We start from the raw sequence: 24,403 nt of genomic DNA on the forward strand, positions 1-24,403 counted from the left end.
TATTTTTTATTTATATATATATATATATATATATATATATATAAAATGAAGACTTTAAGAAGCAAGAAAACCCAGAAAACACAGTTTATCTTTGTGAATGAACCATTTGCTCTTACAGATGGGACTTTGCAGAATGAAATGTCAGAGCTCTATTATTTATTATCTGAAATCGGTTTAACATTTGGCAGGAAAATTCTTTCCAAACACAAGACCCCGGAAAGAAAGACAAAACTACTCCAAGAGTCAGCAAAACCAGCAGCTGAAAGTAGATAGCGCCCACAGCTAACAATAGTTTTCTGTACTTAGGGTAAAGTTTGAAGATTCGTTCTCTAGAGCATTCCGCATAAAATGAGCTCTCATTTGAGGTAAGAAAAAAAAATAATTGTATTCCCAACTGTTAGAGACAAGGGCCAGTAGAAATAAAATTGTTCCTTTTTTAGCATATATCACCACACAAAAAAAAGAAAAGAAATCATCATATTTTATTATTTAATATTTGGCCAGGATAAGGATTTAAATGAGAGGAGAAGGATGACAAACATTCAACTTTTCTGTAGGTCCAAGATTTCTATTGGCCCTGCTTATATTCACTCTGCAAATTAGTTGGGAATAGCAGTATTTATACTAGATCAGTAATGTCTGGTTCTTATCCAAATGTTCCACCTAAGGAGGATGCCAGTTCTCATGGATTGGACAGCCCACCCTGCAGCATTCCTGAGAATTGTACAATAGAATAATCTTGAAAGTCAGCAGAGTGGATTATCCACTTTTTTCTGGACTTGAACTTGTGACCTTAACAGTAGCACAGCAGAAAGCAAATGTGCTACGCACTTTGCCATAGTAACCTTCCATGTATTCTTTTCAATTTAAATACACACAATTAAAACAGCTACAATTTTGGAAAATTATGTACAAACCCTATATTTTCTCCTTTTGATTACATATAAATACAAATTAGCTATTCTTCTAAAAAGTGGTTATAATAGTAAATAAATACAAAATAAGATTCTGACCATTATACTTCATGTGCTGGGATTAAACCCATATAAAATGTACAACTAAAATACATTTAAAATCTTTAAAAGGAATAATTCTCTGATTAAAATATTTGTTTTCCCAACTTTTTTTGTGGACATAAATATATTTTCAAAATAGTTGTATTTTTTTTTCCATTTCATTACATAAATAAAGTCTTCATTGGGAAATATTAAAGTGTCAGCTTTTTTTGTATTTCTAATATATTTTGCTGTGTTAGCGGCACCCACAACCCTCCACAACCATATCTTGATAGTTCTTTAATACAACTTTTTCGTTCTCGTCAAGGTAGAGCATGGAAATAGCACTCAGTTCTGTCGGAACACAGCAAGCCTTAGGGATTTTGGAATTCACGGAATTGACCAAAGTCTGAACAATGGCATGGTTTGTTGTGTTTAGATGATCTGCCAATGGAAAAGGGCATTCCCCATGGCAGTAAAAGGCACCATATCCTGGTGGGGCAACAATCCAGTCATTCCACCCCACATCATTGAAGTCCACGTACAAAGGATGTCTTTTGCAACTGGATTTGTGGCGTTTGCGCTGTTTGTGTTTTGCTTGGCGTTTCTCTCTTTTATGGAGAGGGTGTCCCTTGCCATCATGGCCGAAAGTTACTAACAACGGCCGGATTTGAGACCAGCTATCTTCATCCTGATGCAAAGACCTGCTAATCCTAACGTGCCTCTTGGAAACACTGCTCTCATTGTCCAAGTGAACCACCTCTACTATAAACCCATTATTAGGCTGTCTATGTGCAATCCACCTCATTACAGCTGGTGTTACATCAAAGCTTTCCCATTTACTTGCATTCTGATGCACCAACCTGGTGTCCAAAAGTCTCGCGGCAGGGTCCTTAGAAGTGGCTGTGGCTGGCTTTATAATTTCATAAATATTAATACGGTGATGGTAGCTGCTATTGTTCTCAAAGGTTTCCTGCACCTGCTCCCGAAAAATCTGAAGTTCAGCCGAGGTGAGAAACTCCTCGTTAGGGATGGAAGTTAAATTAAAGAAGAAACGCCGTGCTGTTTTCCCACTTGCTTCTGGCAGCTCTTCCCAAGCTTCTAAGTTCATCAAAGAGGGAAAACAAAAACACCATCAGTAACCGAACAAGCAGCAAAAACGTGAATTACTCTTCGGCTGGAAACTTTAAACAGTGTAACGCCACATGTGAGATTTGAAACTTTTACAAAAAAAATACTGCTTCCCTTGTCTCTGTTTATTTATGCAAGCATGTATAGCATGAAGTTAAGAATACTTCATTCATTGTCAAGCCTTTTGATCCAATTCTGGTAAACTCTGCATTCCAGGTGGTTATAATAACGGGTAAGAAATGTGAAGCATTACTTTGGAATTCAAGGACATTAGCAAGAAAACTTTAGCACTGTAGTTAGTGGAGGTCTAATCAGAATAATTAAAACTGATTGAGGATTTAAGGTAATTACTGCATTTCTGTTTTTTTCAAAAATATGGCTTTATGTCAATCCCTTAAACTCCATTCCAAAAATATTACTCCACTATTTAGATTTACAAATCTTAATATACAGATTTTGGGTCCTAATTGGAGACTAGGAACTCCACATCTGTGATGGTATTTTATGAAGCATACCCTACTATTTTACTCTGAATATCCATAAAAGGTGGCATTTGTATTGATTTTTTTTTTCTGCTGAAACTCAGGAGTGGTACTATGACAATGAAACGAGTTCATTCTAAACAATACAAATGAGAAATGGTTTCCTAAAGTTTATCCTGTTCTCTCCCCCACCCCCAAATACTAAACATTTTGGGATATTTGAGGGGGGAAATGCACGGGTTTGCATGTGGCTCAGACCATGTGTGTAGCCCTATAAATTATAAACAAGAGTATTAACAAATAAGCCTTTCCAAAAGTGTTTTTTAACTTTGGTGATAAATATGCTGGACAACAATTCATTCATCTTATTAGCTGAAATCATTACTCTGGTGAGTAATTCTTACTCAAGTGATTAATCCCATTGACTTTAATTTCAATTTCTTATATGAGTAAGCATTATTCATCAAAGTTTCTGGATCCAGCCCAAAATTTATAAATATATACAGCTGTATTGTAATTGTCTACCTCAAAACATGGACTCTTGTTTTTTTCATCAGTCAACAGGATTTCCAGGTAGCTAGATCTGACCAATGGTTTTAAGGCAAGTGCTTTGAGTTTGTTTTTTTTTTAATTTGTTGCATGATTACTTAAATTGCAGATTTAAGCTATAAAATGTGCTTTTGTAGAGTTCCAACTTTTGTAGACTCTTCCCCCCTCCCCCCCCACAATCATGTATAGTTTTACATTCAGAAATGTTTTAGCATGAATGAACCACGCACTGGATTTTCCCCCATTCATTATGAAGAATTTACTTTCACACACAAGCACAAACCACAGTGCAAGGTTAGATTTCACCATTAATCTTCTTCCTCATTATAAGGCTTCCCATCAGACAATATAACGACTGATCTTAGGCCACTTCCTTTGTATACCAACTTAATTAAATCCTAATAAAATTTCTTTCGTCACAGCTCCATGTTATAACATGTGGAGTCTGTATTTTCATTAAGTTTACAGTGAGACTACAGCATGCCACCACTGAAGACTAATAGCTAGAAGTTATTTACAAGTTCTGGAAACTTTTTTTTTTGCGAAGAGCAGATGGGCAACATACAAACCACTAACTGTACAAGTCTATCTGTGTCAGATTAGATACCCCAGTTCAGCTATGTTATGCAAGTTTATTTGTCCATCCATGGGCATACAACTGGTAAGCCAATTAACTACAAAATGGACAAATTTAAAAAGGAAGAAACTCATCCAGGAAGTCAAGATCATCATCTTTGTATGCATTTAGTAAGCATCAAAGATAGGAGTGTTAGCCGTATGTAACAGCTAAATGTAACTAGTTTTTGGAACTTCTACATATAGGACTCCAGTTATACAGGAGTGATCTAATTAATTGGATTCAAACTCTCAGAAGCTGGAAAGCTTTCAACAAATAGATTTATGTGCAAACGTTTAACAAAGCGGAGAGATGATGGGTACTAAAAGTTTGTTGAACAACTGAATAGCTTTACTTTACTATATTTACTTTAAGCCACAGACACTCCAGTTCTTGTAAGTACCCATTTTACCTACTTTTTAAAATGCATTCAGCATCTTAATTAAGAGATGACCACGTTACCTGAAGGCTCAGGTGCACATGAAGTCCAATGACCAGCTGTGGCAATGCTTTTATCAACCTGTTTTTTTTTTTTTGAAGGCTTACCTTAGATCTACACTAAATCTATCCTAGATTCAAACCCAAAACAAGAAAGTCATTGTGCAAACAATACAATTGATTGTTGCATTGATCTCTCCCAGGGATTAGAAACCTTCCAAAAACCTAACCCAGATCAACTGGGCGACTTTTCTGGTGTTTAGCTTTTATTTTTGAAGGCTATTTGTGGGAATTCTTAATTTGAACCCAAGCTGTAAAAATAAAATGAAAACTACACATGGGATGAAGGGGGCTCGGGGGAGACAAGCGGGAGGAAATTTTTGGAATAAATGCCTCAGAACATTAATTACATTGAAAGGACTGCTTTGATGAGGGTGTTTAAAACAACCACCACCAAACAAACAAAAAACGTGACTACACCGTTCTTGTGAGTTTAACAAAACTTATTAGCAGCCAAACATTCACTATTCGCAAAAGGAAAAGGAGGACTTGTGGCGTCTTAGAGACTAACCAATTTATTTGAGCATAAGCTTCCGTGAGCTACAGCTCACTTCATCGGATGCATAAAGTGAGCTGTAGCTCACGAAAGCTCATGCTCAAATAAATGGGTTAGTCTCTAAGGTGCCACAAGTCCTCCTTTTCCTTTTGCGAATACAGACTAACACGGCTGCTACTCTGAAACCTATTTGGAAAGATTTCCACACACATACACACACACCCCTCTCCCCACCCCCTTTTTTTGGGGGGGGTCCAATGCTGATGGCACACACACACACACACACACACACCCCAACCACACAAGACCTGCTCACACTCACTCATCTACACAATACTCCTGACAACTGAACACATGCTTAGGACCCATAGCTTAGGACCTACCAACCCCGCCCCAGTCCACACACACACACACTCTCCCCCAAACCATATCCTCCCACCTCTCCCCGCTCCTGTAGGAGAAGGGGCAGCAGAACCCGCACCCAGAGCTCCCAAGAACCGCTGGGGCGGGGAGGGCGATCCCCAGGGGGCAGCGCGGAGAGACCCCCCCTCCCCTCCCCACCCCACCCCAGCCCGGCAGAGAGACCCCCCCCTCCCCACCCCAGCCCAGCAGAGAGACCCCCCCCCTCCCCAGCCCAGCCCGCCCCGGCCCCTACCTTCGTGGTGGAAGCTCCTGACCGTGTTGGCGCGGCTGGCGGCTCTCTCCAGCTGGCGGCCCAGGGCGGGGTGGCCCAGCTGCTGGCCCGCCTGCAGGCGGTAGAGGTCCAGCATGTAGGGCGGGATCACGGCGCTCTTGCTGGGGCTCGGCCGCCGCTTCAGCCCCAGCATGTTGAGCAGGCGCAGCTCGAACTCGCTCAGCAGCTGCTGCGGGGCGGCGCGGCCCGAGTCGCTGAAGCGGCGCCGGCCCACCTCCGGGATGAGCCCGGCCGAGCCGCCCAGCAGCACCTGGTACAGCAGCAGCGCCAGCAGGGAGCGGACGGCGGCCACCATGGTCAACCTGCGCGGAGAGGGGCGGGATGGGGGGGGCAAGTCAGGGCGGCCGGCGAGGGGCGCCCACTCCCGTCCCACCACCCCGGCATGACCCACGCGGCTCCGGGGCCCGAGCCAGAGCTGGCTTCCCGGGGACACACACACACACACACCCCCGTGGGCCCGGTCCTGCACACCAGCTATTGCTCCCCCTGCAGAGGGAGGACGAGGGCACGGCTCGGGGCCGTGGAAACGGATCTGCCCTGTCCACACCGGGTCACACGTCCTGCTCTCGGTTACACCTGCAGCAGCTCCACCGCCTCCCGAAGGGACTCCCTGATCCCAGGCCGGATCCAAAGCCCCCCCCCCCCCCCCGCCCCCATGGGCCAGGCCCTTGCACAGCAGAACCTGGCCCACAGCAGAGCGGAGCCCCGTAGATGGAGAGAGACAGGGCACCTCTGCGCACAGCGACTGGCTGCGGACAGGAACCGCTCCGGCCACCTCCATGTCGAGGTGGGATCCCACTAGGGCCACGGCCAGCTGGTTCCAGAGAGGGGTGTTAGCTGGGTTAGGTTGGTGGTTGCGGGGTGCTATAGAAAGATGGGGGGGCATGCAAGACAAAGAAGATCGGGGGGCGGCTCAAGGGCTGGGCCAGCCTGGACCTGGATGGCCAGGCTAGTGTCACCCCTAGAAAAAGCCCTCCCCCCCCCGCACATCATCAGTGGGGTGTGAACAGCCACCCTAAAGTAGCTTCCATGAGGGCTGCACGGAGGCGGAGTGGGAAGGCTGCACGTGGGGACTGCAATGTGCCGATCCGCCGTGGGGAGAAGGGGGAGTAGCCGCGTCCGGTCGGAGCCCCGGCGGGACAGGTGTGCAAAAGCCCGAGGCTCGCGCGGGGCTCGCCCAGGTGCCCGGCCGCCGGCCCAGCCGCCTCGCTTACCTTTAGGAGCCCGCCGATCGCCTAAGCAGCGGCGGCAGCGCACCGGGGCCCGTCCATTGACACGGGCTCCACATAGAAAGCGTCTGGCCCGGGAAGAGCGAGGGGGGGCTCCCCGCCGGGTAGCGGGTTTGTATCCGTTGCAAGCACCTCCCCAGCGGCGTGCGGGGGTTGCGATGCGGCACCCCCGTGGGGAGGGAAGGGGGGGGGACGAGAGTTATTTTCTCCGGGCACGGTTCAGAAGCTCCGGGGAGTTTGGGGGGGGAAGCTCTCAGAAGCAAGAGGGAAATAGTCCCGCTACGTCCTTAGCCAAAGCCACCGGCGTCCCTGCCCTGGGAGACACTGGGCGGCTGCTGGGCTCGTCGCCCGCTTCCTTTCAGCGCTCTAACGCCCCCGCGGCAGCCCATCGCGCCTCCTGGGAGTCATCTCCGGGCAGCGGGCTCGGCGACGGCCCGGGCGCTACCTGCGAGCCGCAGCGGCGGGGAAGGGGGGTCGCGTCCGCGGCGGGGACTCCGGGGCGTTCCTGCAGCATCCCTGGCTGTCGCTCCCCTGACAGCGGCGGGGCAGGACGCAGAAGCGCCGTCCGCCTCGGACGGACAGCGGGAGGCGGCGGGTTGAGAAGGCGGCGGCGGGAGGCGAGTCTCAGCCAGGGGACTGGGGTGGGGTGGGGGGGGGGTGGGGAGACGGGGACGCGGAGGAGGGGGGGGGCTCTCCCTTTGCAAAGCAGCGATCCACAAGCGTGGTGGCTTCGTGTGCGCGCGCCGGGGGGGGGGGGGGGGAGATCGATATGCAAATCAGTTAGCCGCCGCCTCCTTGGAAAAAATACGCCCTTAGCATCAGCAGCGAGACGAGTCCAGCCGCCGCCGCCGCGGCCAGCTGAAGTTTTGACTTTTCCTTCCCTCCGCTCCCGTTTCCGCGAGGCGCCTGGCGGCAGCAGGAGCAGGAGGCGGCGGCGGCGCTAGGGGGACCCCCGCTCTCCTCGCACGCGCTGCTCCCGCGGCGCGCGGGGGGTGCCCAGGCCCTTCCCTTTCGCTGGCAAATTGGCCGAGGGGGCCGGCTGCCTGCTTGGCTTTTTGTGGCGCTGCTGATGTCACGACCCCGGGGGCTGGAGGCTCCCCGCCAATCACGAGGCCGGGGAGCGAGCGGTGGCCGCGCCGCGCTCGCGGCTTTTAAAGGGGACGCCGCCTCCTCGGGCCGGTCCCAGCTACTCTTTGCAACCACCCTAAAGGGGAGCGGGGTTGGGGCGCCTCGCTCCTTCTCTCTCTCTCTCTCACACACACACACACACACACCCCGCTGCTTTCCCAGCCTTTCCGGGTTGGGAAGGAGGAGAAGGCTGTGGGGGGAAGCGAGGACGAGGCGCGGCTGCCAGAGCCAAACCCAAACCCGCAGCACTAGGATTGTAAAACTTCTGGGAGGAAGGCGCAGGGGTAGTTTCAGGAGTCACGCGTCGCACCAGCCCGGGCCCATTAGCCTGCAGCATTACCTGCCTCCAGCTGGCTTAGTTCGGAGGCGGGTGAGTTTTATTTATTTTGTAAAAGATCCTCCAATAATCTGGTGGCTAAAGTTAAACCGAGATCAAGGATCCGGACATGTCATTTTCGGTAGGGGGGTTTACCTTTCCTGCGTTGCAAATCAAATCTTGAGCATTGTCTCTCCTTCCACCCACCCCTTTACCCACCACCACCACCACCACCCTGGTCGCGGTTTGATTTCTGCAGACATCAGGGCCTGTTCATGCAATAAATAAATAAATGCAGCGCCCGGTGCCCTGCCAGCCTGTATCGGAGCTAGTCATCCCGATGAGAGACAGCGAACGTGCAGCGTGATTTTTGCAAAATAAGGCGCCTCCGATGGGAAGCGGATAATTCTGCTCCAATAGGAGTTGGATCAGGCTGTCAGCCGGTAGCTGTTAGTTTAGCGTCAAGTTTAATAAGTCTAGTCCTAGGGATCTCCCGTGCCACAAGATCTAGCCCTGTAGGGAATAGTTTCTTCTCCCCTAGTCCTTGGGCAAACGAGAATCGGGATCAATCCATGCATTGGCTAAAACGTCCGGCAGAGCACAGCCTTGGAGTTAGGGAATGACAATCGCATTAGCTGGAGCCTGCGCGCCTACAAGTGGAAAAGCAGAGGAAAATCAGAGATGTGTATTGAACAATGATCCATTCATTATACGTTTCCTCTGCAAGAGAAGAGAGAAATAAGTCTCGGGCTCTGCTTATACAAATCGGATTAGTTTCGTGTCGTGGGATTTAGGTGTTTGCTGACTTCTAAGGTGTGAAGGTCAGCTAAGGTTTTGGGAGAATCGGAGTGTTTTAAAATAAACTAGGCCGATAGAAAAAGTAAAAATAATCCACACACTAGATTTTCAGTGGGTGAACATAAAGCATAATGACATAAACAACAGACCCCGGGTCCTCAGTTGGTGTAAATGGCCTCGCCCCATTGTTGTGGATGTGGTTCAAAGACTTCAAGGTCTTATAAACAGCATCCGAATGGTTACTCTAAAGGCACTTTTTTCAGAGTAGCAGCCATGTTAGTCTGTATTCGCAAAGAGAAAAGGAGGACTTGTGGCACCTTAGAGACTAACCCATTTATTTGAGCATAAGCTTTCCTGAGCTACAGCTCACTTCATCGGATGCACTGTGTCTAATGCATCTACATGTACTCTGTCTAATGTTAAAATGTCTAACACAATATAGCAGTCCCGGTCAAATCTAGAGCAAACCTCAGCCATCTTTTGAACCTTGCACAGATAACAGAAAGCTCATTTCTCACTTTTTAAAAACCTGTTTAGATTGCAGTGGATGTGTTTGGCTCTTGGAGAGGAAAACTAACTGCTGCTGTCATGCCAGCAAGGAAAAACTAGGTCGAGTTCCCATATGCACCCCTGAAATGAAGGGGGGTTCATATCTCCTGCTTGTAGAATCTCCCGGGTGTAAGACCTTTCATATTCAAAAGATTTCAGAGGGATGACTCCACAACCAAGAATATGTGGGGCTTTTTAAGTAGGTATCAAGCTCATTGTGCTGCTTTCTTGTCGTGGAGCACCTCCAGAAATGTTCCCCTGGACTCAGATCAGTTCCTTTTCCCAGAGGCACCTTGACTTCTTCATTCCTTCAAAGCACACTGCCTGAAATGTACCCATCTTACAGGCCAACCTTGGCCACGCCTATGACTCTGTGTCCCCAGGCTTGAGCAGAGATATGAGACTCAGAGTGACATAGCCCCCTCTTTGTTAAACTCTAGCATCTAGCTGGATCAGTAGTAACAGAAGGGGAGTGGAGCTTCCTGCTAAAACGTTTGCCACTCGCACCTTGCGTGTCACACAGATAAGTAGCCTGGGGAGCTGGAAATCATGTGCTGGCCCGACTGAAAGAAAAGCATCAGATTCCCGAGAAAGCTCCTTTTATCCTTTGGGAAGCACCATTTTATATGCATTTGACTTTCTAGGTTCAGCCCCTAGTTCTTGGGAATTCAGGGCTGCTTTGCTGACAGCCCTGAACGTTTTTAAGATATGCCTGCCCTCCAGTGGTGGACATGTGTCAGAACTCTCTGGATATGCAACTCCTCCTTAGAAAACCTTTTTGGATTGGCTTTACCACTGAGCCTCTCTCTGTGTCCTACTCAGCAGTTGCACGGTGCCGGTCTATAGGCTTCGCGGCCTGATTGCCCATTTCCACGACTAGTCCCCGTCCATCCTAGAGCTGGTGCTGGCGTGTGATGCTGCGAAACCCTTTGATGTGGCAGTTGATAATGTATGGCCACGGCTACTCCAGTTTGCTGAAGCTGTTTTCAGAGACGAGTTCAGAACATGACATGGAAGAAGGGGCTGGCTCTACTGTGCCTGATCTAGTTCATGTCAAGGTGAATAGATTCAGTAAGGGTGATATATCTTGGACTCACTGAGACTCAAGGGACCTGGCTTCAGGTCCCAGCTCTTCCACACACTCCTTGTGTGACAGTAGGTAAGTCTTCAGGCTCCTAACTTCTGGGCCTTAATCTCTTTGTGACGTGGCTCCCTGTAGAATAGGGATACTAACATTTCCTTTTCTCTACCCTTTGTCCTACTTGGATCATGAGCTCTTCCTAGCAGAGACTGTCCCTTATTATATGCATATACAGTGCCTAGCACACTGGGGCCCTGGTCAAAGTTGATGCCTGTAGGTACAAATGCAACAGAAATGACGATACAAAGGATCAACTGTCCAGGTCCTACCATAGGCTCTCACTTGAACTAGCCAGAATCCCTTGCCATGTTGTGCCTCTTCCTCGGAGCACCGCCCAGGAGGGGTGGGTGAGGGGCCTTGCAAAAGACTGATGGGATTTCACAGATCAAATCAATGTGTGGAGAATTTAAAGCCCCAGGAGACAGTTCCATGGTCATTTCCACATTCTGAGCGGCCCATTTTGCACAGTTTAGGGCTTGTCTATATAGGAAAGTTACACCCGTATGAGCTAAGGTGTGGATTTAAATGGCTCTAGTTACACTGGTATCATTCCCCATGGAGACACTCTTCCTCTGGTAAAACAGCAGCCTTCTTTGGTTTAGTTTTCGTTGCTTTGGAAAGGCTTTAAGCCAACCCCGAAAAAGCCACTCTTATTCCGGAGCAAGAGTGTCCAAATGCGGAGTTATGCCAGTATAACTATAGCACTTTAATTACACTGAGATAATGAGAAAAGGAGGACTTGTGGCACCTTAGAGACTAACCAATTAATTGGTTAGTCTCTAAGGTGCCACAAGTCCTCCTTTTCTTTTTGCGAATACAGACTAACACGGCTGCTACTCTGAAACCTGAGATAATGAGGTAACTGATAAAAGTTTCCTATGAAGACCACAAGTCCCGAGACTTGCCAAGCTCTGATTTCTACTTTGATTCCTCTTCATTGCATGGGCAGGAGTGGTGGCCCAGGCTGACATTCAAGCCCTAGAAAGGGTGACAGCTTAGGGACTTTTCCTTCAACACTCCATCCCAGATCATGTTTAATTTTATGACTTCCTGGAGCTCTTTAGCTTGAATTTAAGGTGCATGCAGTGTGACTTCAGGGCACTCCAATTATGTAAATCTGCACTAAAATAACAATAGCAATGTAGTTTACACATCACTGACATTAAATGAGCACTTCAACGTCTAATTGCCATTCCAGTTCAATCTGCAGTGGGCCACGCCAGGAAAAAGTCATTTCTTGCCTTAACACTTAGTCCCTGCGCCTGGAGCATGGGTTGTACTGAATGCCCAGCTTTACTTTATCTACATATGGTTGCTATATTAGGATAATGAGCCATAGTAGAGAGAAATGTGTCTACAGTTGTTCAAAAGGCCTGGATAAACTCTGACCTGATTTAACATGTCAAGAGGTTCCTATAGGTTTGTTGCCTATTTCTGATTTTAAATATAAATAGGTCCATGGATCCTTCTGATGTTAAGGCCATAAAAGCCTTGGACTTAATGGAGAGATGTTTCCCTTCCCATCCTTTGTCTCTTATCTGTTCAGAATGGAAAGCCCAGATCCTCAAAGCTATTGATTTCAATGGGCGTGAGGTACCTAAATACCTTTGGGTATCTGGGCCAAAGCTCTTGGGGGCAGGGACTCTCTCCTACTATTTGTTTGTTCAAGTGCCTAGCTGTGAAAGGGGAGTTCATTATACCCTCCCCCCAATTGCTCCCCCAGGAAATCGAGCTCTGAATGCCTAGTCCCCCTCTTCCTTCTAACTTCTACATCGGACGTGGGAATCTGAACAGACTGGCATATCAGAACTGAAGCAGAGATACTTGTATCAGTTCAGATTTCTCATATGAAACAGGTAAGGCATACAGGACGGTGCATATTTTCTTGCCCCATAGCAGATCCTCTGCTGATCAATGGTAAAGTGGCAGCTAGCTGTTTAATAGATGTAGGAAGGTGTTCTCATCTGAAATACACTGATTTGAAGCTCGTGAAGAGTTTGTTCAGAGAGGTGTCTGTATCCCTGCAGCTGACTTTGTCAAAGGAGGACTCAGCTATCGAAGTTCTGGCTATATCCTTCAGCCCCAAATAGAGCTGTGTGTAGGGCATTGCTTCTGCAATCATTTCTGCTTCATGCCTCATCAACATAACTATTAACGCAGTCTGACTTGCAAGGACACCTGTGCAACCCAACGATCCTCAAGTTACGCCTTCACAGTTGTCAGTGGAGAGAAAGAGTTGCACAGGTGTAAGTGAGGGCATAATTTAATGCAAAAGGGGTTGCACAGGTGTAAATGAGGACAGCGTTTGGCCTGGCGAATCTTTATACTGGTGATGATGCACAAGCCAGAAAGAAGCCATCTGGATTTTAAGTTCCCAGACTGAGCTGTCACAACCGTGCTCCCCCAAACCCCTCAGTTTAAAATGTAGGGGGGGGGGGGAAATCTATGATAAAATATGGAAAATGTAAGTAATATCACATAGGGGAGGGGGCTGTTTCAGAAAATGATTTAAAGGTGTGAATGCTGTTTTGGCTTCATAATTAGTCAAGACCATCCTGAACTTTCTCTCTTTCTAAACTCTTCTTCCTGTTTGCATCGGTGTGGATTTGATGTGCGGACATTTCCTACAAATCTCACTTAATAATGAGCCTTAAAGACATGTTTGCTCTTGATGGTTTGTTTAAGTTCTACCAGTTGTATGTTATGGCCCACCTGTCTTCTGTTCCCTTAAAGAAAGAGGGTGGATTCCCACTCAGGAGGCTACTTATGAGGTGAGTTGTTTTCAATGACAGTAATTCCATGTAATTCTTTTCCACCTTGGCTGATGTCTGGCATCTCTTCAAAGTTGTTGCTTTCTTTAATATCATCTTTCACTTTCATGAATGAAATCTTGACTTCCTTTCCATCATAGCTGTAAGGAAATCAGAATTGTATTAAGAAACGTCATGCAGACGACAGTGTTTTGTACATTTCCATAATGTCTACATTGCTAGTGACAGACAACAGAACGGTGACAATATTATCACATGAACCTTTCCCTCTCTCTTTGCACTACAAAACTTACGAGCATCAAAGAAAGAGCAAAATGACATGTAAAATTGTATTCAGTGTTTTATAAACCATAGTACTTTAATTTCTGTATTCCTGGGGTAGAATGGAGATTTCAAGGTCCATTTACCGTCAAAGTTTTTCCGTGTAGGTATTGCCTTAGACCAAATGATTTTGAAAATGATCTTGAAATCACCAGTCTGTTTACATTTGCAGCATTTATTGAGTCTGTGGGTTCAAGAAGAGCCCCTTTCTACGCTTAGTGAAGCTACAGGTGGAATGCAGAGCAATGACTTCGACCCAATTCATCAAAGCATTTAAGCATGTGCTTAAATCTGTCCCTTTTCATCAAGGCAGTTAAATCAATGGGACTTTAGCACGTGCCTAAAATTAGTCACATGCTTAAGTGTTTCCATGAGCAGGGATGGATCACTGGGTGTGATTCCATTCGGTGTTCTTTGTCTTTTTCCACGTTGATATCTCTGCTCTTTATGTTGTTTTCAACTGATCATTTCAACAAGGAAGTAACAAAAAGGAGCCCATGCTGCACACAAGAACAAATCTGTAACTAGAATAGGCCTTATGTATGGAGCAAACAAACCTTTCAGCTGAAAATGACATTGTTAGAGAAACTGATTCGGTGATTGTGCAGTACTGCAAAATTGCAAACTGAATAAAGTAGACTGCAACTCAGGGACTGAGAAATGCATTGGTATAAAACTCCAGACCTTGACTGTCTTCCGTCCTAATCTTATGTTTCCAGGAATTCTCACACATATGGCTTTGAAATTTGTTTTCTGACACCATTCAACGGGCACAAGTGTTTCTGGAAAGCAAACACAATTGGAATGAACATTTGCAGCATTCCCCCCCAATCCCAAGATTCATTCAGATCCAGATCACACTAAAGGCCATATTTGTTTTATGGATTTATTACTTCACTGTCTCCAGAGCCATCTGTTGCTCTCAATCCAAGGGAAGCACCATTAATATCAATTGATTTACATCTGCAAAGGATCTAGAATATGGTGATCAGTTCACATGTTTGTGCAGCATTAACGCTAAGAGACAGATTGATTGTCTGTGATTATCATTTATAGGGCTGCTCAGAAAACAAAAAAAAAACAACTCTCTCTCTCACACACACACACACGCCAAAAAGGCCAGAGGGGGAAATGAACATTTTCACATAAACTTCACCCCCTCCTCTATACTTTCCCCCTGAAATTTCAAAATTGTAAATTTCAGCAAAATTTTGAAATTTGCAACAACAAAAACGCATTTCCAGCTGTTTCATATATTTTTACAGCCCTTAGCACAATGGAGTCATGTCTGATTTTTAGGCATAACAATGTGTTAAATAAATAACGAATATCATTTATTGTGGGAGGCTATATGGCTCATTGGATAGTGCGCTGGCTTGGAGACCAGAGTTCCACTCTCAGGTGCACCACTGGCCTGTTGGAAGATATGGGGCAAATCAGTTCCCTTCTCTGTTCTTTGGATTCCCCATCTATCAAATGGGGATAATCATACTGACCTCTTTCGTAAAGTGGATGGAGATCTACTGATAAAAAGTAGTGTACCAGAGGTAGGCATTATTTGGGGCCAAATACTTGCTTTATCCCAATACTATTCAGCTTTATCCTGTTGTCGTTTAAGTCAATGGCAAAACTTCCACCGACTTCAGTGGTGTAAAATCGGACATTTGAACAATACTGTTATGGAGAGGTAGAGGATTCAAACAGGAAGGTCAAGAACAAGCAGGGTTTTTCAATTATATAAATCTTAATGGTTAAAAAGCTAGGTGTGGGTGTTATCCTGCATAAAAGAGATGACTGCATCACAGTTATGTCACTTCAGTAGCTTATAACTTCGTCACTGCAGAGATACTGACGTCAAATAAAATGGAGGCTAATACAGAGCTGTGCATATTGCCTTAAAAGCTGCATATTTGAGCAGTGAAACTGGATAGCGTTTTGCAATTAAATTAAAATAAAAGGCAAGTATGACGTTCAGTTTAAGCAGATTGTCTCTATGAAGGCTTTATTGTAGCTGCAGATTTAGAGCATATGAAAAGGTTTTCTGTGCTCAGTGTCAGATGAAAAACATTGCATCATCAGGCATTCTTGTTCTCTAACACTTATTTGCCAATATTCCCTTGATAATGAACACTTGCCATTTTATTTTCTGGTCTAGAGTCATGTTTTCTCAGCTCATTATCATTCCAGCTTTTTAAATATCCTATTAGAATAGAAATATCCTATTAGAACTAGACAGGACTGCGGGAAAAAACAATACAGTTTTGTGGCTTCTGTATGGTATGTACTCTGCACAAGCACTCACTCATGACATTTGTTTTACGTTGAAAGTAAAGCTGTTTTCAGGGTTGGTTTTGATCGCTGTTTCAATTACTTGCCTTGTTCCCAGCTCTGTCTAGTTTTCAGAGGAGCGTTAGCTATAATTTGTCTTAGTTCAGACATAGTCTATCATCTTTAATGTTGCTCTTAATGTAGCTTTTGGTGGATTAATTTTTTTTACATCTACTGTAAGATGAGAACAGGGTGGGGGTGTTCAAAATAGTCTAAGTGGGTTAGGAGCATGGGTCCCATCCTAAGTCCCTCTGGGGCTTTTGGAAAGTTCCACCTACAACATATTGGGGAGCACTCCTATAATACAGAGACCAGACATTAGTAGCAATACCCTGCCCTGCTCCCCCAACTTATCGTGGCTTTCTATCTATCTACAGTACTTATATGGCCTCCTTTACCCTAATAGCTGAGAACCTAACAATCTTGACATGTATTTACCCTCACACTACTCCTGTGAAGTAGAGCAGTATTATTATGCTTATTGGGGGTGTGTCTACACTTGAAACACTAAAGTGGTGCAGCTGTAGTGTAGACACTTACTACACCACCGGAAGGGGTTCTCCCCTCACTGTAGTAAATCCACCTAAGAGGCAGCTGGTAGGTTGAGGGAAATATTCTAGCGGCATCTAATGCTACAAATTAGGTCGTCTTAACTACATCGCACAGGGTTTTTCACAGCCTTGAGCGATGTAGTTAAGCCAACCTAATTTGTAGGGTAGACCATCCCTAAGGAACAGATCCACAAAGGGAGTTAGATATTTCAACCCCTAACTTTTAGGCCCCCTGCTGCCCAGTGAAATTCACGGTTAGGTGACCAGATTCTCTATCCTATGCAGAAGGAGTTTGGCACCTAAGGATGGGATTCACAGAGGCCAGCAACCTCAGTGGGGAGCCCCTAAGCTAGTCAGTAAGAAATGTCAAGGAGAGGCCCCACCACTGATATGTAGTTAGGCATCTACGCCAATCAGTTTTCTCAGCTGTGAGCCTTCTGCTGGAGTTAGGTGACTAAGCCAGGTCAGCCAGTTCTAGCCAGAGGCCCAGTGGTTAGGGCCCTCACCTGGGATGTGAGAGACTCATTTTCAAATCCCTGCTCTGGCTGGTTTGGAGCAGAGATTCGAACGTTGGTCTCTCCTGTTCCACATCAGAGCCCCAATCCCCAGGCTCTTGGCTATCATGGAATGAGGCTCTCAATATCTCCTGGTGAAGCTATACCACTTTGTATAAATAAAACATTCCTCAGCAAAGACTTGAACTGAGGTCTCCTACCTGAGGGCCCTAACCACTGAGCTATCCAGTCAGTCTCACCCAGGAATATGTAGTCCATACAAAGTAAAACAGCTTCAGCATGAGACACTGAGACCCCACTCCAGAATAGCCAATAGCTCCAAGGTGAGGGCACTCCTGAGATGTAGGAGACCCAAGTGTAAGTCCTTGCTGTGAATCAGGTGAGTGGTGGGGATCTGAAAGCAGGTTTCTCACTCCGAGGTAAGGGCCCTGGCTATTAGGTATGCTGGGGTGGGTACATCCCCTGACTCCCATCCCAGTCAGCCTCACTTGTCTTTTGTGGAAGGCCTAAGAACATCTACCAGACCAAGCCCCTCAAGTGAGATAGGCAGGGGGATGCCCAGTTGAAGAATCCTGCCAGAATTTAGGCATGAGCATCAACATCAGGACTTAGGTGATTTTGCACATGCCCAACAGCAGAAACATAGGCACCTAGGGCAGTTGCTCTCAACCTTCCCAAACTACTGTTCCTCTTTCAGGAGTCTGATTTGTCTTTTAGTTTTTAAGTTTCACGTCACTTAAAAACTACTTGCTTACAAAATCAGGACATACAAATACGAAAGTGTCACAGCTCACTATTAGTGAAAAAATGCTGACTTTCTCCTTTTTACCCTATAATTATAACATAAATCAACTGGAATATAAATACTGTACTTACATTTCAGTGTACAGTATATAGAGCAGTATAAACAAGTCATTGTCTGTATGAACTTTTAGTCTGTACTGACTTTGTTAGGGCTTTTTATGTAGCCTGTTGTAAAACTAGGCAGATATCTAGATGAGTTGATGTAACCCCTGGAAGACCTCTGCGTACACCCAGGGATGCGTGTACCCCTGGTTGAGAACCATTGACCTATGGGACTTTCCTAGCAGAAACCTAGGTACCCATAGAGCAAGACAGCAGCCGAGCAGAGGTTTTGAGACTCTCAATAGCACATAAGTGTTGGATTTAAGCAATTAAGTCCCTTTGTAGATTTAGCCCTAACCGACTTGCCTAAAGTCACACAGGAAGCCTATGCCTCTAACCCCTGGAACATCCCTCCTCTGCCACCTGCTTTGTCAACTCACATCACATTAGCTGAAAAAACTAATAGTTAACAAGGCTCTTATAAGTGATAGTCTTAGAGGCCTTGCTGCTGAAATCAGATCGGCGTGAGATCTTGGGCCTGGGCAGAGCCCTGTTGACTACAGTAGGGACTGCAACAGAGTCAGCCCATGAAGATCCAGTTATAGGAGTGGAACCTTACAGTGTCTGCTGTTTGGAGTAGGGACTATGTCTTGGTATGGTGCCTAGCATGATGGGGACCTGATCTTGATTGGGCTTCCCGGGTGCTCCTCCCCTGGAAATAGAATAGAAAGAAGTAAAATCAGACAAGGGTAACACGGTGTCCATTGCTGTAGTATTAGAGCCCCTCATGATCTTGTACCGTTTATCCTCACAACTCTCCTGGGACGTAGGGAAGTGCTATTATCCCATGTCACAGATGGGGAACTGAGGCACAGAGAGACGAAGTCAATGGGAGTTAGGCACCTACATAAATACTTTTGAGGATCTGGGCTTACATAGCTTGCCCATGGTCCCATAGGAAGACTGTGCAAGGCAGGGAATTGAACACCATCCTCCCAAATACCAGGCCAACACCCTAACCCCCGGATCATCCCTCCTGCATCAGAACTCAGTGGGGTAGTAGGGTCCAGTATATAGGGCACTGATTTGTGACTTAGGGGACCCGGACCGTATTCCTGACACTAGTCTGTTGGGTAATCCCAAGCAAATCACTTCACCATTCTGTTCCTGTTTACCCTCCTACCACGTGTCTGTCCTGATTTAGTTTGCGAGCTCTTTGGAATAGAGACTGTCCTCTGTGTTTGTAAAGTGTTTAGCATGCTATCGCTTTGAGTCTGGCTGGGCCTCCAGCCCTGACTCTAATACATATAGCTTACATTAAATCACTGCAATTCTGAACATAGATCAGAAGTTTGTTTTTACTCAACCCGACTGTGGCTAATTGCATAGAAGTCAACAGAAGATAATGTAGCCGGTGGGTGGGATGGTCCACAGGAGACTGAGATAGACAACTCCAACTAACAGTGTTTGCCCTTCTCCCCTTCCCTCCCCCCCCCCCCAAAAAAAAGCCCCCAGAAGTTTGTATTTGACCTGAGTGCAGAACTGAAGAAATAAGAGAGCTGTAAAATAAAGCCCTGCAAAGCATGCCCCGTCAAAGAAAAACACCCTACCCTCAACAATCTGTATCAAATTGGAGAAAGCATCTACAATTATACCACAAAAAAGAGTGTATGTAAAACACCCCGCTGAACCATTTTTTCCTATTGTAACCGGGCTGCCCTTTTGTCATGCTGAATAGGAACAAGCGGAAATACATTTAAGATCAAAGGTACCTAACAATGCAAATGGACACTATTGGAAAATCCCAGTAGGTGCCTTTCTGCATCTTTAGGTTCCTAAATACCTTTGAAAGTCTGGCCCTAATCCTTGGGGGGTGGCTGATGACAGTTCCTATTGTAGCCTTCAAGGCCCAGCAGGAATACAAGCCTCTTGCATTAAAGGTCATCTCTGAGTCTACAACGTATCAACCTCACTGTCGATGGAACCTCGTTTAGTATAAATGGGCTCCAATACAGCGGTCTGACCTGTGTTACAACAAACACCATTCAGGATATCTACACAGCAGATTTGTGGCCACTACAGCAGCCAGCCAAGCCTGGGAGTGTCTGTCCACATCTTAGTGTCAGTGTACTCTGAAAGAATCCAGGCAGCTATCCTACACATAGTCTCCTACAGTGCTGCCGGCCTAGAGGATTGTGGGAGATTTTCAAGAAGGTCCACCTGGCTTTTTTTGAACATTGAGAGCTGTTTGATGGCTCCATGTCCTGCATCCTCTGGCTGTCCTATTTCTATGCCTGATTGTTTGGAAGGTGAGCAGTGAAGAAATGCTCCTAGAAGATGAGGCAGTATAAGAAGAAGCCATATCCAGGTTCAAGTCTTTACAGTGCTTGGTTCAGCTTGGCCAGGTAGGACACTGGACCAAGTCCAGCCCTTCCCCTTGGAAGAATACTGCTGTGGTACATGAGAGTGACAATATATGTCTGATCAGGCCTGTGTTTGATTTTCTCTGCATAGGTCTTGCCCCATATTGGAGCACCAGTCTAATACATTCAAGCAGCAACAGGACATCCTTGGGGGCTGTGGAGGGATGTTGATGCATCAGGTCTTTGTCAGCTAAACCAGAGGTGTTGCTGCTAAATCTCAATCATAGCAGCAAATATGCATGACTGTTCTCCCCTCTGCACCTCTCTCCTCCATCCTTCCTCAGCGTCCTTCTGCTTTTCCTGTCTTCCCTACATCTTTCCTCAGCAATTGTGCCCCACGCTCCCTGGAAGACTGCAATCTGCCATCCTTCAAGTTCAGCACTTCAGGTGGATTGCCCATGAGAACCTCCTCCTGATTTCTCTCTCTTCTTCCAGCAACTGTTAAGAGCAGTCAGCTGCCAGGGTTTTCATTTTCCTGGAATTTGTATGGCACACACTGCTCCAAAATTAGCAACCAGGCTGTCACTGGAATCTTCCTCTTGTAAAGATTGTAGATCCAAGAGCATAAGAAGAGGGAGATGCGACATATTCATAAAAGGAATTATAACTTTCCAAAGTTCATCAGCATCACCCAGTTAGTAGGTGGGCATTGGTATCTGTTGGCTGTGCAAGGGAGCATTTATGTCCCAGACCCTTCCCTCCTCACCCCCTGAAAATAGGAAACCCCTAGAAAATTAAAAGCAAACGACTGTGGAATTTTAGGGTTCAAGTGTCAGGAAATATAAAAATTACATCTCCTACAACAACTTTAACCAGCCCATGATGCACAGAAGGATAGAAATGTTACCTGCATTTCTTCTTAAATGTGTATTTGAGCAGATTACTATATTTAACAACTTGAGTTTACACTCTTGCATACAGTGACTTATCCATTTAATTTTACACATTTATTCGTTTCAAAACATGCTGCAAATAGTCCTAAAGTCAGGCATGTCCTTAAGTTTTGTCAGGAATCAGGATCTTAAGACACCATACAGCATAAAACATACAGGATGCGCAGTGTATTTTGGTTAACATTCCTGTTGGTGCCTTAAACTTTGCATTTTCTAATTTGAATGGTGCAGTTAGAATAGCATTACTATGGGGGTGTTTGATTTTTGCCGTTTATATTGTTTTGAATCATATTTCTATATGATATATATTTTTACACACATACACTCCGTACACACTCACATGTGGTGGGTGAGTATGACAAACATTGAATAAATTCCTTTACTCAGCCATGGGATAAACTCATTTTAAATAAATCAAAACACTAAATAAACAAACAAGCTGTGGAACCATGGAATAAATTTCATTTATTTTGCATCTTTGACCTTCTCACCTACTCTCTGCTCCCTGATCAGTCTCCGTGGGGACTGGGGCTAACATTCCAAACCTCTGAGTAGATTTCCAACAGTCACTTTTTAAAACCAAACCAAAACAAAACAGCCCACCAAATATTATTCTTCACCCTCCTTCCCGCCCCACAAAAGATGTCAGGAGCCTGGATCAGGTGAGACCATGGATTACTGGTCTGATACCCAACAACTGCTAGTCAAATTCATCTTATACAAGCCAGCCATCCAGAATACAACCCACGGATTCTGATCCTGCAAACACTTACTGACATGCTTACCGTTACCGACAAGAACAGTCCCATAGAAGTCATAACTGTTAAGCTCATGCATAAGTGTTTGGGGAATCAAGGCCACAGTCTTTATATTAGTGGAAAGCTGAAATTCCACATTGCCCAGTGAAATGAAATGTTCATCGCTACGGCTGGTGGGGAATTCCTCCCCCCCCCCCGAAGAGATTAAAAAATAGTGATGCAAATAAATGTTGTTCTGGTGGGGGTCTTTTTTGTCTTGTCATTTTTGCTGAAAGTTTTCTATGACATTTTTCATGTTTTTGTCTTAACCCCTTAGTGACTGTGGCAGGATGGGGTTGATACACCCCATCACAATGTGGTAATATGAAGGTTTCATTATCACTAGGTCAGGATGAACTGTATCATTCACAGTAATGCAGCCATCCTAAATGAATGCCAGTAAAACCAGCTTCGTTAGCACAAGGTACCACACCCCATCATGCCCCAGAAACACACAGACATGCATGCATTTTAGTTCTCAGCGGAAAACTGCAAAGCACACAATTCCTCTGCACCAGATGGTGGTGAAGATTTCTAGGTAAAATGTATATCCCGCTTTTAACAAGCCTGTAAATTCACTCCTGGGCAAAGGGCCAGTGCAATTCATATGCACCATGTATGTTGCATAAAAACCCTCAAAATATGACTTAAGTTGTACATAGGCCTTATGTTGGTCCACTGCGTGGGTATGAATTTCACCCACAGCGCACCCCAGACACATTGTGGTCAACCTCTGAAGCTGCGCAGAGCGTGTGGAGAAGTCCAGCTACAAAAGGTTGTTGCTTAATGTCCCCATAGCAAGAACAAAAGGCAAGAGCTGAAAGGTTTATTTAAGTGCTCAGACTTATGGCTTAGGTGGGAAATTGTACTAGTGTATTAAGCTGTCCAGCCCATCCACCCTGCTGGTGAATTGTGCATACAAATTGCCATAGTAACTTAAAGAGTTGCAGAAAATACCATTCTGTGTTTTCAGGCCCAACCACATGGGTTTCAGTTACTGAAATATTTTGATTTGGGGCCTGATTCAAAGTCCATTGAAGCCAAGGAAAGACCTTTCAGCTTCTCTAAAGAATCCTTTGAATGTAGAGGTTGCTGGATTGCCAGGTGTAAACTGTCCAAATGAAGCTCTTTAATGTCAGCAGTAAATTAGCAAAGAGAATATCCCGGTTGTGTTAGGAGATGTAAATAGATTTTGATGCCCCTCAAGATTGCCAGCTAGTACTTTACAACAATCTCCTAATCAGCCCTGCTAGTGACAAAGGAATTTTTAATATTGCTATTTTTAAACAAACAATGGGGTAATAGCAAGAAAGGATAAATAACCCATTAGAATCAGGCAGCTTTATGGTGCAGTAGGTTATAGGCCAGGCAATTTGCTGTCAGTCAAGGCCAGCTGGCAAACAGTGGCATGTGCTATATGTATAAAAAACACATTTTTAAATGGCTTTGAGCCATTAAAATGCTCTTTTACCCAACTTAAACAGCTGGAAGCATCATGCCACAGAACTCCAACAGCTATAGATGCTTTAATCAGTGTGTTACTTTTTCAGGTTGTTTCCTTGCAGCTGATTATGATCTTTTAGGGATAATTAAAAATGTTCCAAAGGACCAATAAAAAAGCTGAATCCAGTGATTGTATAAAAATCAGAGGGCAACATTTGGGAGAACACCAGGTTGGAGAGAAAAGTGTAAAGGGCCTTTCAAAAAGCAATGGATTTAAGGCTGAAGACATATCCTAACGGCTCAATCCTGTGCTTCTTTTCCCCAAAATACCTGGGCTTTATTTACCCAGCACAGGAAAAATCTCAAGCATGATGGAAAAAATCAGATCGGGGTGTGAATATTCCATTCCTGAGCGACATAAATTGCACCAGCATAAGCGCGAGTGGGCACAGTGCTGCCCGCGGGAGAAGATCTCCCACCGACATAGCTTGTGCCCCTCGCGGGGGTGGTTTTTTTATGCCAATGGGAGAGCTCTCTCCCCTCGGCATAGAGCATCTTCACCACATGCCCTAAGATTCTGGGACTGACACAGTGACAACAACACTGCATACAACACAGGGCCTGAAGGTTGCATGGGTCACAGTTGGTTTTAGATAGTGGAATATTCAGAAGTACCCAACATTGACCCAACTCTGCTCCCCCTGCTGTCAATGGGAGTTTTACCGTTGACGCGAATGGAGGCAGAACTAGGCCAACGCTGAGCGCTTTTGAAAATCCCGTCTGTGCTGGAAAGTGAGTTAGCCGCCTTAGCTATGGACCTGCTACCATGGCTTGATTTTACATTCAAACTACCTCACTCACTGCAGTGGGAGCTGTGGAGCACACAGCACTTT

The 24,403-nt window shown here is 45.4% G+C and overlaps 1 protein-coding gene and 1 long non-coding RNA gene across 3 annotated transcripts in view; both read right to left on the reverse strand.

Annotated features, from left to right (window-relative positions):
• Positions 1-69: 69 nt before the first annotated feature.
• On the reverse strand, positions 70-7,730 carry BMP2 (bone morphogenetic protein 2). Its single transcript, XM_048842539.2, has 3 exons — positions 6,676-7,730; positions 5,423-5,763; positions 70-2,096 (listed from the first exon to the last, which is right to left on the reverse strand). Exons 2-3 carry the CDS (start codon positions 5,754-5,756, stop codon positions 1,252-1,254), a joined length of 1,179 nt encoding a protein of 392 aa, XP_048698496.1. The 5' UTR covers positions 5,757-5,763; positions 6,676-7,730; the 3' UTR covers positions 70-1,251.
• A 4,567-nt stretch (positions 7,731-12,297) lies between these two features.
• The window catches only part of LOC125633941 (uncharacterized), an 85,478-nt gene continuing 73,372 nt past the window's right edge, over positions 12,298-24,403 (reverse strand). For both annotated transcript variants that reach the window (XR_007355735.2, XR_012667500.1), the window contains exons 2-4: positions 18,574-18,666; positions 14,399-14,496; positions 12,298-13,533 (exon numbers count right to left, since the gene is read on the reverse strand). This is a non-coding gene — a long non-coding RNA (uncharacterized LOC125633941). The remainder of the gene's footprint in view (positions 13,534-14,398; positions 14,497-18,573; positions 18,667-24,403) is intronic.

Source organism: Caretta caretta, chromosome 3 (assembly GCF_965140235.1).
Source record: "Caretta caretta isolate rCarCar2 chromosome 3, rCarCar1.hap1, whole genome shotgun sequence".
In the NCBI taxonomy this organism is placed as follows: Eukaryota; Metazoa; Chordata; order Testudines; family Cheloniidae; genus Caretta; species Caretta caretta.